The sequence below is a fragment of the Cryptomeria japonica genome, chromosome 7, assembly GCF_030272615.1.
Source record: "Cryptomeria japonica chromosome 7, Sugi_1.0, whole genome shotgun sequence".
Lineage (NCBI taxonomy): Eukaryota > Viridiplantae > Streptophyta > Pinopsida > Cupressales > Cupressaceae > Cryptomeria > Cryptomeria japonica.
In genome coordinates this window covers 159,816,287-159,830,029 of record NC_081411.1, presented here as the reverse complement: position 1 = coordinate 159,830,029, position 13,743 = coordinate 159,816,287, and the positions used below count along the sequence as shown (strand labels likewise).

General features: G+C 37.4%; 1 protein-coding gene across 1 annotated transcript in view; it reads right to left on the bottom strand.

Annotated features, from left to right (window-relative positions):
* Positions 1–13,743, bottom strand: part of LOC131856345 (multisubstrate pseudouridine synthase 7-like) — a 144,631-nt gene that overhangs the window by 114,014 nt on the left and 16,874 nt on the right. Inside the window, exons 3-5 of the mRNA XM_059208040.1 lie at positions 11,897–11,975; positions 11,554–11,790; positions 11,113–11,408 (exon numbers count right to left, since the gene is read on the bottom strand). Coding sequence (XP_059064023.1) covers positions 11,113–11,408; positions 11,554–11,790; positions 11,897–11,975 — 612 coding nt within the window. The remainder of the gene's footprint in view (positions 1–11,112; positions 11,409–11,553; positions 11,791–11,896; positions 11,976–13,743) is intronic.

The window sequence follows — 13,743 nt, the reverse complement described above, 5'->3', positions numbered from 1 at the left end:
GAATTTGTAACAGCAATTATGAAAAGCCAATAAACAATGAAATTCGCCAAAGATAAGCCAAAATTGGCCTACTAGGGGTCCAATGCCTTACCTAGAGAGCTGTTTTATTAGCTTAAATGAGTCTAGGTGCTGCTACAGGAGCTATCAATGAGTCCTAACTGCTCCAATGAGTTTATTTCCTCTAGTAAATAATAATTACCAAAAACAAATCTAACATAAATTGACCTAACTATTGCTGTTTCCTTCAAACCCCCAGGAGACTTCACTGTAAATGGGCAATTTTCCACATTGATTTGCTCCTATCTCTCTCCAGTGACATCATAAGCTTGAAACAATGAGATTTGTACAAAAAATCCCAAGTAAAACCCTTCAATTTATTTTTTATAGATTCCAGGCAAATAGGGAAGGTACGACTGGCCCTAGAATGGTACGGCTGGCATTTAGGAGAGAAAAACTTGTTGTAAAACCTTCCAATCTGATCAATATTTGCATCCAAACCCTTTCCTTGCTGCCTCAGCTATAAATCACTCAATTTGGTCCTCCAATGACCTTAATTACTGAAAATAGTGCCAAATCAGGTAGGGGCTACGTCCAACCTATGAGAATATGGGAGATTTTGTTCCCAAATCCTTTCCAAAACCTGCAGATCTGAATTTGCAGAAAAGCTCCAGCTATAAAGATGAAGAAAATAAACCAAGAATACCAAAAATGAGAGCCAAAACAAATATATAATAGCCTCCAACCCTAATTGAACTCTTCCAAGGCATCTTTTAAGATTCCAAAAGAATCTTCTTTTCTTCCAAAAGCCACGCCAACCTTGGCTTTGCACTTTATGAAATCTTAAAACATTTTAAAATGTTATATGCCTTGCAAGGTGGGCCCAAGTGCTCACTTAAGCAAACACTTAATATAAAGTGCTTTTATAAAGTTACTTTATAAGTTTAATTTTCTAATTAAAGAAAAAGTAACTTTATCATTACTTTATAATAAAATATTATAAAGTACATGTATTTATCCATCCAAGTCAAATAAATGACTAAGTATAAGCCCCCAAAGATGGAAAATATCGCCTCCTAACTAGTTAATTTGCTTGCGGAGGTGGCTAATAGGCAAAACTATGCAACTGAGTGATCACAGGAAAAATGGGGACATTACAGTCCTCCCTTCCCGGAGATTGTTTGTCCACAAGCAATGCCTCCATGTACCACCACCATCCCATACAAGTCGTACATAAAATACTAAATGCTCTTGCTATTCTAGTCTAACATGAATGTTATGCAATAACAGGCAGTGATCCATGAGGAACAAAGTACCCAACAAGCCAACATCTGGATACCATAACAATGCGAGAAATGCAAAGCCATCCAACCGCTACGCCACTCTGATATCAACATCAGTATCCCCTCGATGTAACCACTCATCATAGGCCCAGTGGATGAATGTACTATATATTTCAATACTAGGATTCCAGGATAATCTCGGCAAAGATCCATCATGCATATGATGTACCCCTCTGAACATTAAAGTAAATACATATTGCCCAAGCATCACAAAGAAGTCCATAGCAACAATCCTAGAACCTGATAAACTCGGGTATGACAGAATAAGAAACATGCTCAGACATCGCATGTAAGCCTCGGTGATTCCCGACCATACAACTATCTGCTCCATCTAGGCAAAACTGATCAAACATCTCAAACCATGAAGCAACATATGGAAGTCCATGAGAAGTGATGTACCAAACACATCTATACCCGGGTCCGACATAAATATATATATCCTAGTATATGTGATGTAGAAGAAGAGTATCATACCATCACCATCACTAGCACATAACCATCTGTGTATGTAAGACATCAAAACTATGCGGGTGTGATATTCTGCATGCTCAAATCCCAACGCCAATGGCCATCCTATCTCGCTGTAATAACTCTGACCAGCAACATGAATGATCGCAAACTTGTCATCCAACCAATGCCTATCAAAGAATACCCAAGAGGAATACCCCTCAATAATCTCATGCTGAAACACTGATGTAATCAATGCCAAACCTGGGAAGGGTATATGACTCCGGCTTGGCCAACTACCTGTCCATAAGGTGTCGAAGATCATGGAGTCACTAATCAGCAAGAACATCGTTGCTATGTCAAGAGAATCGGATGATAAACTGACCAATGGAGTACGTATGTCATACCTACTCAGCAAAGTCCTCTCTAGGGTAAGAGCTCCACTAAGAGAGACATCAATAGGACCACTACCAGCATCATGAAGCTAGTCCACTACATATTCTGCATCTGACAACATGTGACCCTCAATACCCATTGAGTCAAAAGGAGTGATCCCAATCCTCAAATAGGAGACACTGCCAAAATCATCATGTACCACGACAATAGGGCTATCCTCAAAATCACCTGATGCAACAGATGGCCCTCTGCTACTCTCCACTAAAGCACTCAACCATATATGTCATCTACTCCAATCGATGTAATGAATGTAGCCACATCCTCCATGTGCTCACTACTGCTACTAGTGGGTGTATGCTCATCATTAGTATATGTCATAGGAATCAGAACTGTACCTATGGATGGTGAATACTGTGCCAACCTCAACTCCACGGAAAGTTCCTCAATGTGAAACTAGGACTCTTGAAGGGCTATCTGAGTGTTCTTCAAGGAGTCCATGGCGACCTCAAGCTCATATGTGAGCTCATCAACCTCCTCTTCCTTTCCCTCTAAAGCATCATGATAGATTCCAGCGAGAATGAGAAGATGATCTCTATCTAATAATAGTTGTAGATAACTTCTCTTCATTACCCCAACTGCTTCTCTCAATGCCTGAAATTTTGCAAGGGAAAGTCCACCATCACGGTGCTCATATGTACCTGGTGTCCACAAACAATGTGCCACCAACTGCTGAACAACATTAAAGTGTTCTAAGGCTGAAGCAATCAAGGCTTCATTCACCTTCAGTTGCCTTGCCAAATTAGGAGGATTATGAAACTCATCACCCCCATACAATTTTCTTGGTTTGTCATATGTATTATGGTATGAAGCTGAGTCACCATCACTATCCATTTGGTAAACACTCTCTAGTGTACTGTTGTTATGAACCTCGTGGGGTGGCTCGAATGACATGCTAGAGGTGGCTGATTTGCCAAGTTCAACATACACCTCCACTATCAAGATAGACTCACACACATCCGTCAAACTCTCCTTGGAACCATCACCATTAAGCACATTTTCTGTTTTGTTGCCATCTTATAGTGTCTGATTTGCAAAATCAGACTCATTATGACATGTATCTTCAATATCAAAAGCATCAGTAACACCCAAACAATGAGTGTTTGCATTAGATAACCCCTCACAACCATCATCCTCATGTACCAAAGCATCTAGATCATGATTATGCTCAATAGAAAGACTGTTGTGATAAAAGTCAGGGCTGCTATGGCTTGTTTTCCCCTTGCATACTTCTTGTTTAACACTCATATATTTTGTGCCAACTATAGGAATCCCTCCTACAACTTCCTCCTCATGTGCCATGACCTTTGAATCGTCATTGTGTTCATATGAAGGACTGCTGTTATAAAAATCAGAATGGTCGCCATACCTTTGTGACATGTTTTCAACATTCATAGGTACCACTTCATCCCTTGTAACATGTTCATCAAATTCCTCATAGAGATTTTTACAAACCTCATTTATGGATGAGTCAATCAGTTCTTCTCCTTTTCTTTGCAGCTGATATGAATTCATAGCATCTTCAGCTTCATCTGGATCCTGTAACTTTTTTGGAAGGGAGTAATACTTATGATAGTTGCTCATGATTGTATCATTGAATGCTTTAACATGGGGCCTCTTCCTTGTACTTTTAGATGTAGTTGTACCTCTAGAGTGTCTTGAACTCTTTGAAAGTGTTTGATCAAATTCCCTCCCTGCTTGTTTATTTTTACATAACCCTGTCACGATGCCAAGTGAATGCAATTACCACCCCACAAGCTGGCAGGATTATGCTCTGATACCAATGAAAGATGTTGACTAAGGAATGTAGCAAACTGACTTACTTTTCTGATTTTTGTATTCTTTGACCAGCGAGAAGGAAATTGGTTTTGTTTGTTTGTTTTGTGGTTTTTCACTTTTTTTGTGTTTTTGCAAAGTATGTATGCTTGGGAATTTAAGTAATGCAATTGAAAGACAATAATAAACATAAGCTAATGACTGAAATTAAATTTCAGATTGACTGAATTTGTAACAGCAATTATGAAAAGCCAATAAACAATGGAATTCACCAAAGATAAGCCAAAATTGGCCTACCAGGGGTCTAACGCCTTGCCTAGAGGGCTGCTTTATTAGCATAAATGAGTCCAAGTGCTGCTACAGGAGCTATCAATGAGTCCTAACTGCTCCAATGAGTTTATTTCCTCTAGTAAATAATTACCAAAAACAAATCTAACATATATTGACCAAATTGTTGTTGTTTCCTTGAAACCCCCAGGAGACTTCACTGTAAATGGGCAATTTTCCACATTGATTTGCTCCTATCTCTAATTTAAGAAAAAGTAACTTTATCATTACTTTATAATAAAATATTATAAAGTACATGTATTTATCCATCCAAGTCAAATAAATGACTCAGTACAAGCCCCCAAAGATGGAAAATATCACCTCCTAACTAATTAATTTGCCTGCGGAGGTGGCTAATAGGCAAAACTATGCAACTGAGTGATCAAAGGAAAAATGGGGACATTACATTGGGCTTGTTGGAGAGGGAGAGACTCAAGGCACCTTGTGTGATTCTCCTTGAGCTCCATAATGGGGACAGGTGTAGGAAGAGAAAGGGTTGTTGAATCCTTCATATAAACTGGGCAATATATAAAGAATGTTGAAAAATCTATTGTAACATAATGGAAATGTTGACTAACTTGTTGTGCAGATTCCAATTAAACTTTAGTTGACAATGGTGTCCCTCTATTGTATTTAGTATGCACTAAAATCGTGATTCTAGGTCAGAATATAAGAGGGTCCTATTGTGAGGTATTCACACATCGCCCCATCGCAAATGGGGACCCCTACTTTTTTTCTTGCTTCCTAGGTTGTGTTTGAGTCTTTTTCTATTAGACTTTGCATTAGAGAAGCATAGGCGCTTAAAATGGCCAGGAGTGAGATGAATAGCCTTGTGTGAAATGTGAAGTAAGTGAGTAAGTTTATAGGGTTTGCATGTCATGCAGGTTAATCAATAGTCTAGCTAAAGAGTTGAATAAAATTGCTAATAGCATCAATCCAAGAGTTCAAGGTTGCAAGTAAGCTCCAATTGTTTTAATTTTCCCTTGAGTCTTTTGCTTAAGAATTGGTGTAAGTATGAGCTTGAGCTTTTGAATGAATTATTCCAAGAATTGAAGTCTTGATAAGATCATTTGTAATCTACCTCATCTCTAAATCTTTTTTACTTCATGACTTCACAGTTTGAAGCGAACTTCAGGTTTGATGATCTCAAGCGAACTTCATGAGTTGCCACTTTGGAGCGAACTTCATGCTTGAGAGGATTGGAGCAAATTTTACACAAAGTGAACTTCATGAGTTGCTACTTTGGAGCGAACTTCAGGCTTGGGAGATTTGGAGCAAGCTTCTTCATGTTTGAAGTGGAAGAATGAAGGAAATTGCCTACTTCGTGATCAAGCACTCAAGAGCAAGCTTCATGAGTTCACCATTTGAATCAAAATTCCTACTTCATGACTTGCCTCCTTGGAGCGAAATTCACACTTCATGACTTCACCTTTTGGAGCGGATTCCTAACTTCATGAGTAGATGATCTCAAGCGAACTTCATGAGTTGGGGTATTCGAGTGAATTTTACCTTCAAGGCTTCACAAGCGAAATGAAGAAAGGAGATGAAGGAAATTTGGAATCACTCACTTCTTGTTCAAGTAGTTGCAAGCGAACTTCATGACTTCATGTTTTGGAGCGAAATTTACAACTTCATGACTTGCCTTCTTGGAGCGAACTTCATGACTTGCCTCCTTGGAGTGAATTTCATCAATAAGCATACACAAGCAAGCCTACATGACTGAAGTTGAATAAGAAATGAAGGATGATCACCTTGAATGGATTTGATACCAAGCAAGCTTCATGACTTCATGTTTTGGAGCGAACTTCATGATTTCACCCCTTGGAGTGAACTTGAACTTCATGAGTTCACCTTTTGAAGCGAAATTCACAACTTCATGAGTTGCCATTTTGAAGCAAACTTCATGAGTTGGACTTTAGGACCGAAATTCATGAATAGAGAGATTGGAGCAAATTACATCTTCAAGCCTTCATAGGTAAAGATGGGAAAAAAAGGAATGAAGCAAATTAGACAACATGAACTTCATGAGTTGCAAATTGCAAGCGAACTTCATGACTTTGCATAGTGGAGCGAAATCATTACTTCATAAGCTGAGCAAGTGGAGTGAAATCCTTACTTCATGAGTTGAGCAGCAAGAGCGAAATTCCTACTTCATGATTTCACAAGTTGGAGCGAAATTTATACTTCGTGAGTTTAGCAAGTGGAGCAAAAAAAACATAATTCATGAATTGAGCAACCCAAGCGAAATCCCTACTTCATGATCTTACAGTTTGGAGCGGATTTCATGTTTGAAACAACTTCATGAGTTGGAGTGATGGAGCGAACTTCAAGTTTGAGACTTTTGGAGTGGATTTCATGTTTGAAGCAACTTCATGAGTTGGAGTAATGGAGCCAACTTCAAGTTGGAAGGGTTTGGAGCGAATTTCACATTTGAAGCAACTTCATGAGTTTGAAGTATTGGAGTGAACTTCGAGTTTGAAGTATTGGAGTGAACTTCAAGTTTGAGACAACTTCATGAGTTGAAGTATTGGAGCAAACTTCAAGTTGGAGAGTTTTGGAGTGGATTTCATGACAAGCAAGCTCAGCAAAGCAAGGTGACTGAGATAAGACTTCATGTGCACCCACCTTAGAGCGGATTTTGCAACTTCGTGAGTTGCCACTTTGGAGCGGATTTTTGCAACTTCATGAGTTGCCATCTTGGAGCGAATTTCATGTTTGGGACATTTGGAGCGAAGTTCATACAAGTCTACTTCATGAGTTGATGATTGGGAGCGAATTCCATTCAAATGAACTTCATGAATCAATAAAATGGAGCAAACTTTATACAAAATGCACTTCATGAATTAGAGGTTGAAGGCAAATTTCATGATTTGGGAAAATGGAGTGAATTCCCTACGAAGGTAAACTTCATGAATCCAAGGTTTGGAGCAAACTTCAGGAGTTGAGGATTTGGAGCGAATTTCTACAAAGATGAACTTCATGACTTAGAAGCCACCTAGAACAATCTTCATCTTCAAAAATGCATAAGTGAATCTTCACTTCATGTTCAAACCTACATGAACAAATGTCAACTTCATGAATTAGCATGAATGAGCAAATATCACAAACTCAACAACATGAGCAAACTTCATGAATTCAAGGAGGAGAGTGAACTTTACCTTCTAACATATAAAAGTGAACTTCATGAATGGACAGAGGGGAGCGAACTTCATGTTCCGAGCTTCAAGGGTGAAATTCAAGTGTAAACGTTACGGAGTGAATTCTACTTCATGTGTTCCTAATTGAGGGTGAATTGGCAAAATTGACTACAAAACCACTACATTGAAAAAGATTTGATGATTGGAAAGAATCATTTTAAGTTGAAAGGATGAAAGATGAGAATTCAAAGATCACTTTATGAGAAGCAAGGCGAATTTCATGAGTAGGGGCTTAGGAGTAGACTTCAAGAGATCCTCTTCACGAGCAAAGAGCAACTTCAATTGTCCCTTTATGAGAGCGAATTCTCTTTATATGCTTTAATTAAATCTATATATCAAGTATATTTAATACTCGCTTGTTTGTTTTGCAGGAAATAAAGAAAGAAATAAGGAGATCACACAAGTAACGTTCACGACATGAAGAGAGTCACAAGAGGAGTTTGAAATTCCAAAGGAGAGAGACAATGGTGACATCAGAAGCTCATCAATACTTTGAAACTAAGATTTATACCTTGCACTTCCATAATCAAGGCATTCGAGAAGCAAATAGTTTCAGAAGAGTTAATCAAAGTTTGCTTCTCATCATCATCATCACATTGAGCAACTGGATAATGTTGAGTATCAAGAGATACCTCTCAACATCCCTTCATGATGATGAATCAAATCAAGTCCACAAAGTGCAAGTTGGAGGTCGCATCCCAGTCATCATCCCAGTCACTATTCCTCCAGTCAGAAAGGTCACCTCAATTCGTTTTGATTCAATGAACCTGACTCACCAGTGATGGCACAAACTCCGAGGCACCTACCCTTGTTATCTATTGGTCATACCAAAGCGTTGTAATCATTTCATTGGCCAAATTGAGTTTGTTGTGACAAACCCTAATTAGGGTTTCATTGTAAAATCTTGGCCATTGATGGAGAATCAATCATGGTCGTTCATTGAAAATGAGCTCTTTATATAAAGCTCAAAATCTTCATTTGTAAAGGTTAATAGTTGGTTAATAGGTAATAGTGAGTAGAATAGTGAATAGAATAGCAATTAGAATAGAAGTTAGATTAGGAGAAGGCAAAGATTGTTGTCAAACCTTGTTGTAGAGAACAATTGATTTCATTGAAGTTATGGTGAATTTGATTTGTTGTTTCGACAACTCGCATGGTCTTTACTTCTCAATTTGCTTTCATGTAATTAAATCGAGTAGAGGAATTTGTTAAATGTACTCATGTGGAATCCGCCTAATCCATTCCACCAGCCTCTTGCTACTTGTAAGTGCGCCTTGTGTGGTCAACTGGAATGATATGAGCTTAGCTTCGAATCATTATATGTCCATTGTTTATGCATTAACTTGAATGGTGATCAATGTTCGATGGTAATGATTTGAATATCTTTAAATATTCTTAGAAGATTGCACTGAGCTTGTGTCAAATTGTTCAGTTTGATGGGAGACCTCCCTCAGTAGGATTCCACCTAGTCATTCATCTATCTTCTTACATTCTAGGTCTTAGACTAGACTCTCAACCCTTTCCTTTTGCCTTTTTTTTTTCAATTCAAGTTAGTTTAGGATCAAAAAGCATCACCATATTGAACATCAAATGATCTAAGTTCCAGCAAATCAAGCATTCAAATGTAAGTCCCCTTTGTGATTCCAGCATAATCACATCAAACCAATGAGCTTATCCACACGTAGTGACCCTACATTCATGAACCTTGGAGTCTTCTCAAATGATCCTTAAGCTAATCTTCAGCATCCGAGAGATTTTGTTCAAGAGAGGATAAGATACTCTTGGGTATTTTATTTTGTGTTTGCATGTGCGTAAAAAACACATGAACAGGTCCCACTAGAGGACATTACACAGCTGCTCTTCTAAGGGTTTACTCAGAGTGGTGAAGGCAATTTTAGTGTCTGATGGGCTGTTTGATAACAGTAGTCTAAGGTCTTGTGGAACCATTATGGAAGACATTCAACAAAAATTGAATGATTTTGTGAAGATTTTGTGGTAGATGCATAGGCAAGGGAAAGCTTCGTAGCTATCCAATGAGAAGGAATTTGAGGACTTGAAACAGCCCTACCCTACAGTGGTGCAGCTTTAGAAAATATTTACTGGCTCAGAGGGTATTGATATATAGTTGATGAATTCTAGTGTTTTCATATTAATGGAAAATGTTTGCACCCTCATGCTTTCTGCAATGACACCATTTTGGTGATGAAATATATGATTGTTTCACATCATAAGGGATTTTTAGAAGTGGTCAGCAGCCATACTATGACTGTTCTAAAGGATAACAAATCATTCATGCTTAATGGCATGGAGAGGTGCTGAAAGGCATCAAACTTCAAGTACTGTAGAATGCTGCAGGTCTGCAGATACTTCTAGTAGAACTAGGAAATGTGGCTGGGAATGGACTATACAGCAGGAGATTTGAAAGGTGGAAGTCTTCACCAAAACGTGTAGGTATGGTGCATTGAGAAGTGTCTAAACTCCAATAATATCTCTGGTTATTGGTTGGCTTTTGTACACTATATGTCTCCTGGCTGTTGAAGTTTTCTATAAAGTTTTAAATATAGTGCTATGGTTTTAGTATCAGCCTGTCTATGGGCAATATAGATGCTTAGCTGGCTTGCATTACTTGTAACTGAAAAATAAATTGAATGAATGATTCAATAATCGGATGATTACATTGAATGATATACACACGTATATATAGAGGTTACAAGATGATGTTCTATAATTAGAACATAACGTTAAAGTAAAAGATTAAAGAGCTAAAAGCTAATTAACTAAAAAGAAAAAGCTAAATGCTAAATAAAGCTTAAAAGCTAATTAACTAAAAAGCTAAATGACCATTAAACAAGGAACTAAATATAGGTGACAAAATATAATTAAATATTCTAATAGTAACGGCTTCACCTGTTCTTGGGTCGATGATGCAGTTTTTTATGTGTTTGTATCTCTATGTCTTGTTAGGCTGGGGCCCTTGAATAGAACCCTTATATTATTATCCATATTAATAAATAAATAAATCCATTTGCATGGGCTATTGATTATAGTTGTCCATTTTGTTTCTATTTATATTCAAAAGCAAGTAATCATGGCACTATACGTCTTTTGGTTATGCAACATGGAAGTATCATTACTTCCCGTGATTAATTAAATATTTTCAATTCATAATAATTTTGGGTAATGAAATTTTCTGTCACTGTAATTACAAATAAATTAAAACAATCAGAAAGAAAAAAACCATGCTAAGGCCTGCAGATAATCAACAACAATTGACAAGGCAAGAGGCATTAAGATTCCTCAATCTGTAGCTAAGAGCAATGTGTGCAAAATATTCCATTTTGTGTGGGACAGAACACACGCACACACAAAAGCTCATACAAAGATGATAAGTAAAAATCAGTATCCTTGGACCTCAGCAATGCCTATTTATAGACATAAGCAGAATACTTCTTTCAAGATGCAAAACAATTATCCTAACAAGAAAAAAGAGTTGATCAGGTTGTGCTGGAAAATAATCAAATAACAAAATGAGTAGCAATCTGCTTTAGGAGATTATAAAGATAAAACTTCACCGCAAAAACTTTCCCCTATCCTCAGGCCATTCATCTGCTCCTCTGCTGTCAAAAGCCTGGTCAAGATCTCCTGATAAACCTCCATCATACTTTCCCCGCTTTGGATTTCTATCTTCCTTGCTTCCCCAATTTTTCCGTTTTTTGTCACCTTGTCGTCGACAATCCCTGTCTCTTCCATGTGCACCTTTTTTGTTAGGATAGTACCTCACACGGACACATTTTGAATTAGAATCAGTTCCTTCAATAGTATCTGTCACTAAAAAATTTAAATTGGTCTTGAAGAAATTATGAAGTGCCTGCAAACAACCATTTACTACATTTAGGACACAGATAGAATTGGTATGTGCAAGAAATATCATTTCTATATGCCTCCAATTACAATAACTGGCAACTGACAATGTCAATGACGATTTTCATCCATAAGATGTAAGAATTACTTGCCGTTCGATGTGCTTTGTCAGGATCTGCAGAAAGTACAATAGGAGATAGATTCTCAGTAGATCCTGCAGAAATGTGAGCTAGCAAATCTTTCAATTTTTCTGCATCTACTTTACCAGCTAAACTCTCAAAAGCTTCAATGTGTTTACTGTAATCTGAATTGTTTACATTGCTTGTCTGACATTCCTTATTAGCCACTTCATTTGTCACTGTCGAGCTGTCTAGAACTGCCTTTTTTTCCTGATAAAAGAAGCACCATATTATGTGCCCATTGTTCTTAATAATGAGAAATGGAGTAAAAAAACTTAAATTGCTATCCATAAAAACAAAACAAGTAGATTTTTACCTCCACTGGAGCATCTAAACTTGTCAGATGAATTACTTTTCCATCGCAATCAACTTCATTAACAATAAAATCTGTATACCTGGAATTCATGTTAAATCAAATAGCCTTATTTACCTGCCCAGATAATTCTCAAGACTCAGTTAGCAAGACTAAATGCCTGAGATGGTTAAAGATAATTGACAATGGACATGAATGTCCCATAATACTAAGAACACAATACGATAAGCATAAATAGCTCTATCTGAGCTCACTGAAAGGGAATGAAAGAAACAAAGATTTTCTGTTAAACAGTATTGTATTTAAAGGAGTGTACCAAAAACAGAACCAGTCTCAAGCTATTTGAAAGATAGCAAAAGCTTAATTAAAGAGGTGCTTAGCCAGCAGTAACTAGGAATGTTCAGAAGAGAGGAAAGCCAGCATAAAGAATAGCATTACATATAGTATGAATTCTGAGGAAAGAAAAAATTATATTAATGTCCACGGATGACCAAAAGTGGGTCAATGGGATTCAAGAGTACAGCAGATTACTATAGAAAGTTATAAGAACAGAAAAATAGAGAGGCCCCACAAGGGGGAAGAACAAAAACAAAGAAATACAAAATAGCAGGGGACCACCAACAGAAATGGTCAAGAAACTTGTACAAATAGCCAAGAGAGGGAACAAGAACCCCAAAATGCAAAATCTGACTGGAGAGAGTTAAGTCTCATTGAGTATCATTATCTGGCTTAGAAATGGTGAAATCATCGGTATCATCATGGATCACAATGAAGGGACTAATTATTGATCTAATAATGCTCATCGGGGAGAGCCGAAGTCTGAGAGGATTGACCATGGTAAGCCCCCTAGGATCACACCTAATATTCAAGGCCAAAGTAACTCCCATAATAGTGAAAAAGGTTGAAATGTGTTTGCCAATTTGTCTTCGGGGATGGCCAAAGAGGTATAGATCTATGATGTCAAGAAGGAGCCAAACCATGCTATCGAGAAGAAGTAGAACAACAATACTGAGCAAGAACATGCTAGGGTATAAGTTGTCAGAGACACTGTATTCTCAATCCATCTACATCCATGTGAAAATTAGCGGTATTCTAATGTCATTTAGAGTTGTTAATCTCCTGGACGTGCTAGAAGGAGGTAATCAACTTGAGGGCTCTAAAATACGTAGAGATCCCAAGAAAAGATCTATATTGAAGGGTGACAAACTCCCGAAGATAAAGGGCCAAGTACAACTGGTTTAGATACCAACAGAAAGTAGAGAGATCATAGAGGCAGTAACATCTCCCCCAGATTTTGTAGTAAATGAGGCATTTGAAGATGAAATGTTCCTTGGTCTCTACCTCTTAGATGGAGCAAAGATGGCAAATCCAATTTGGACAAGGAATATGATGATCTATCTGAAACCATAGCTAATGGGATCATGCCCTTAGTTAGCCAAGGGAAAATTTCAAGCCATGTGACTAGTAATGCTAGAGACAACGACAACATATTATACCATCTTCCATCTACAAAAAATACTTAGCATATAAAGAAAGCTTGCATACGAGGGGAGGTCTGACCTAGAAGTAGAAGTAGTGTTTGTAGAAAATCCTTCTGGTAGCTTTGGTGATGGTCTCCTTCTAAGGAAGAATTCAAGGAGGAGCATCCAATGAATACATGGAAGTAGGTAGTCTATCAATACAAATGCCAATAGAAAAAAGGAAACAAAAGAAATATCTCCACATATATAAGAAATTATTGAAAGACTCTAGAAAATCAAAGCTTCTATATTATTATAAAAAAAATTATTTATATTTATATATTATCGATTTATTATATATAATAGATTAACATCATATATTATATATAA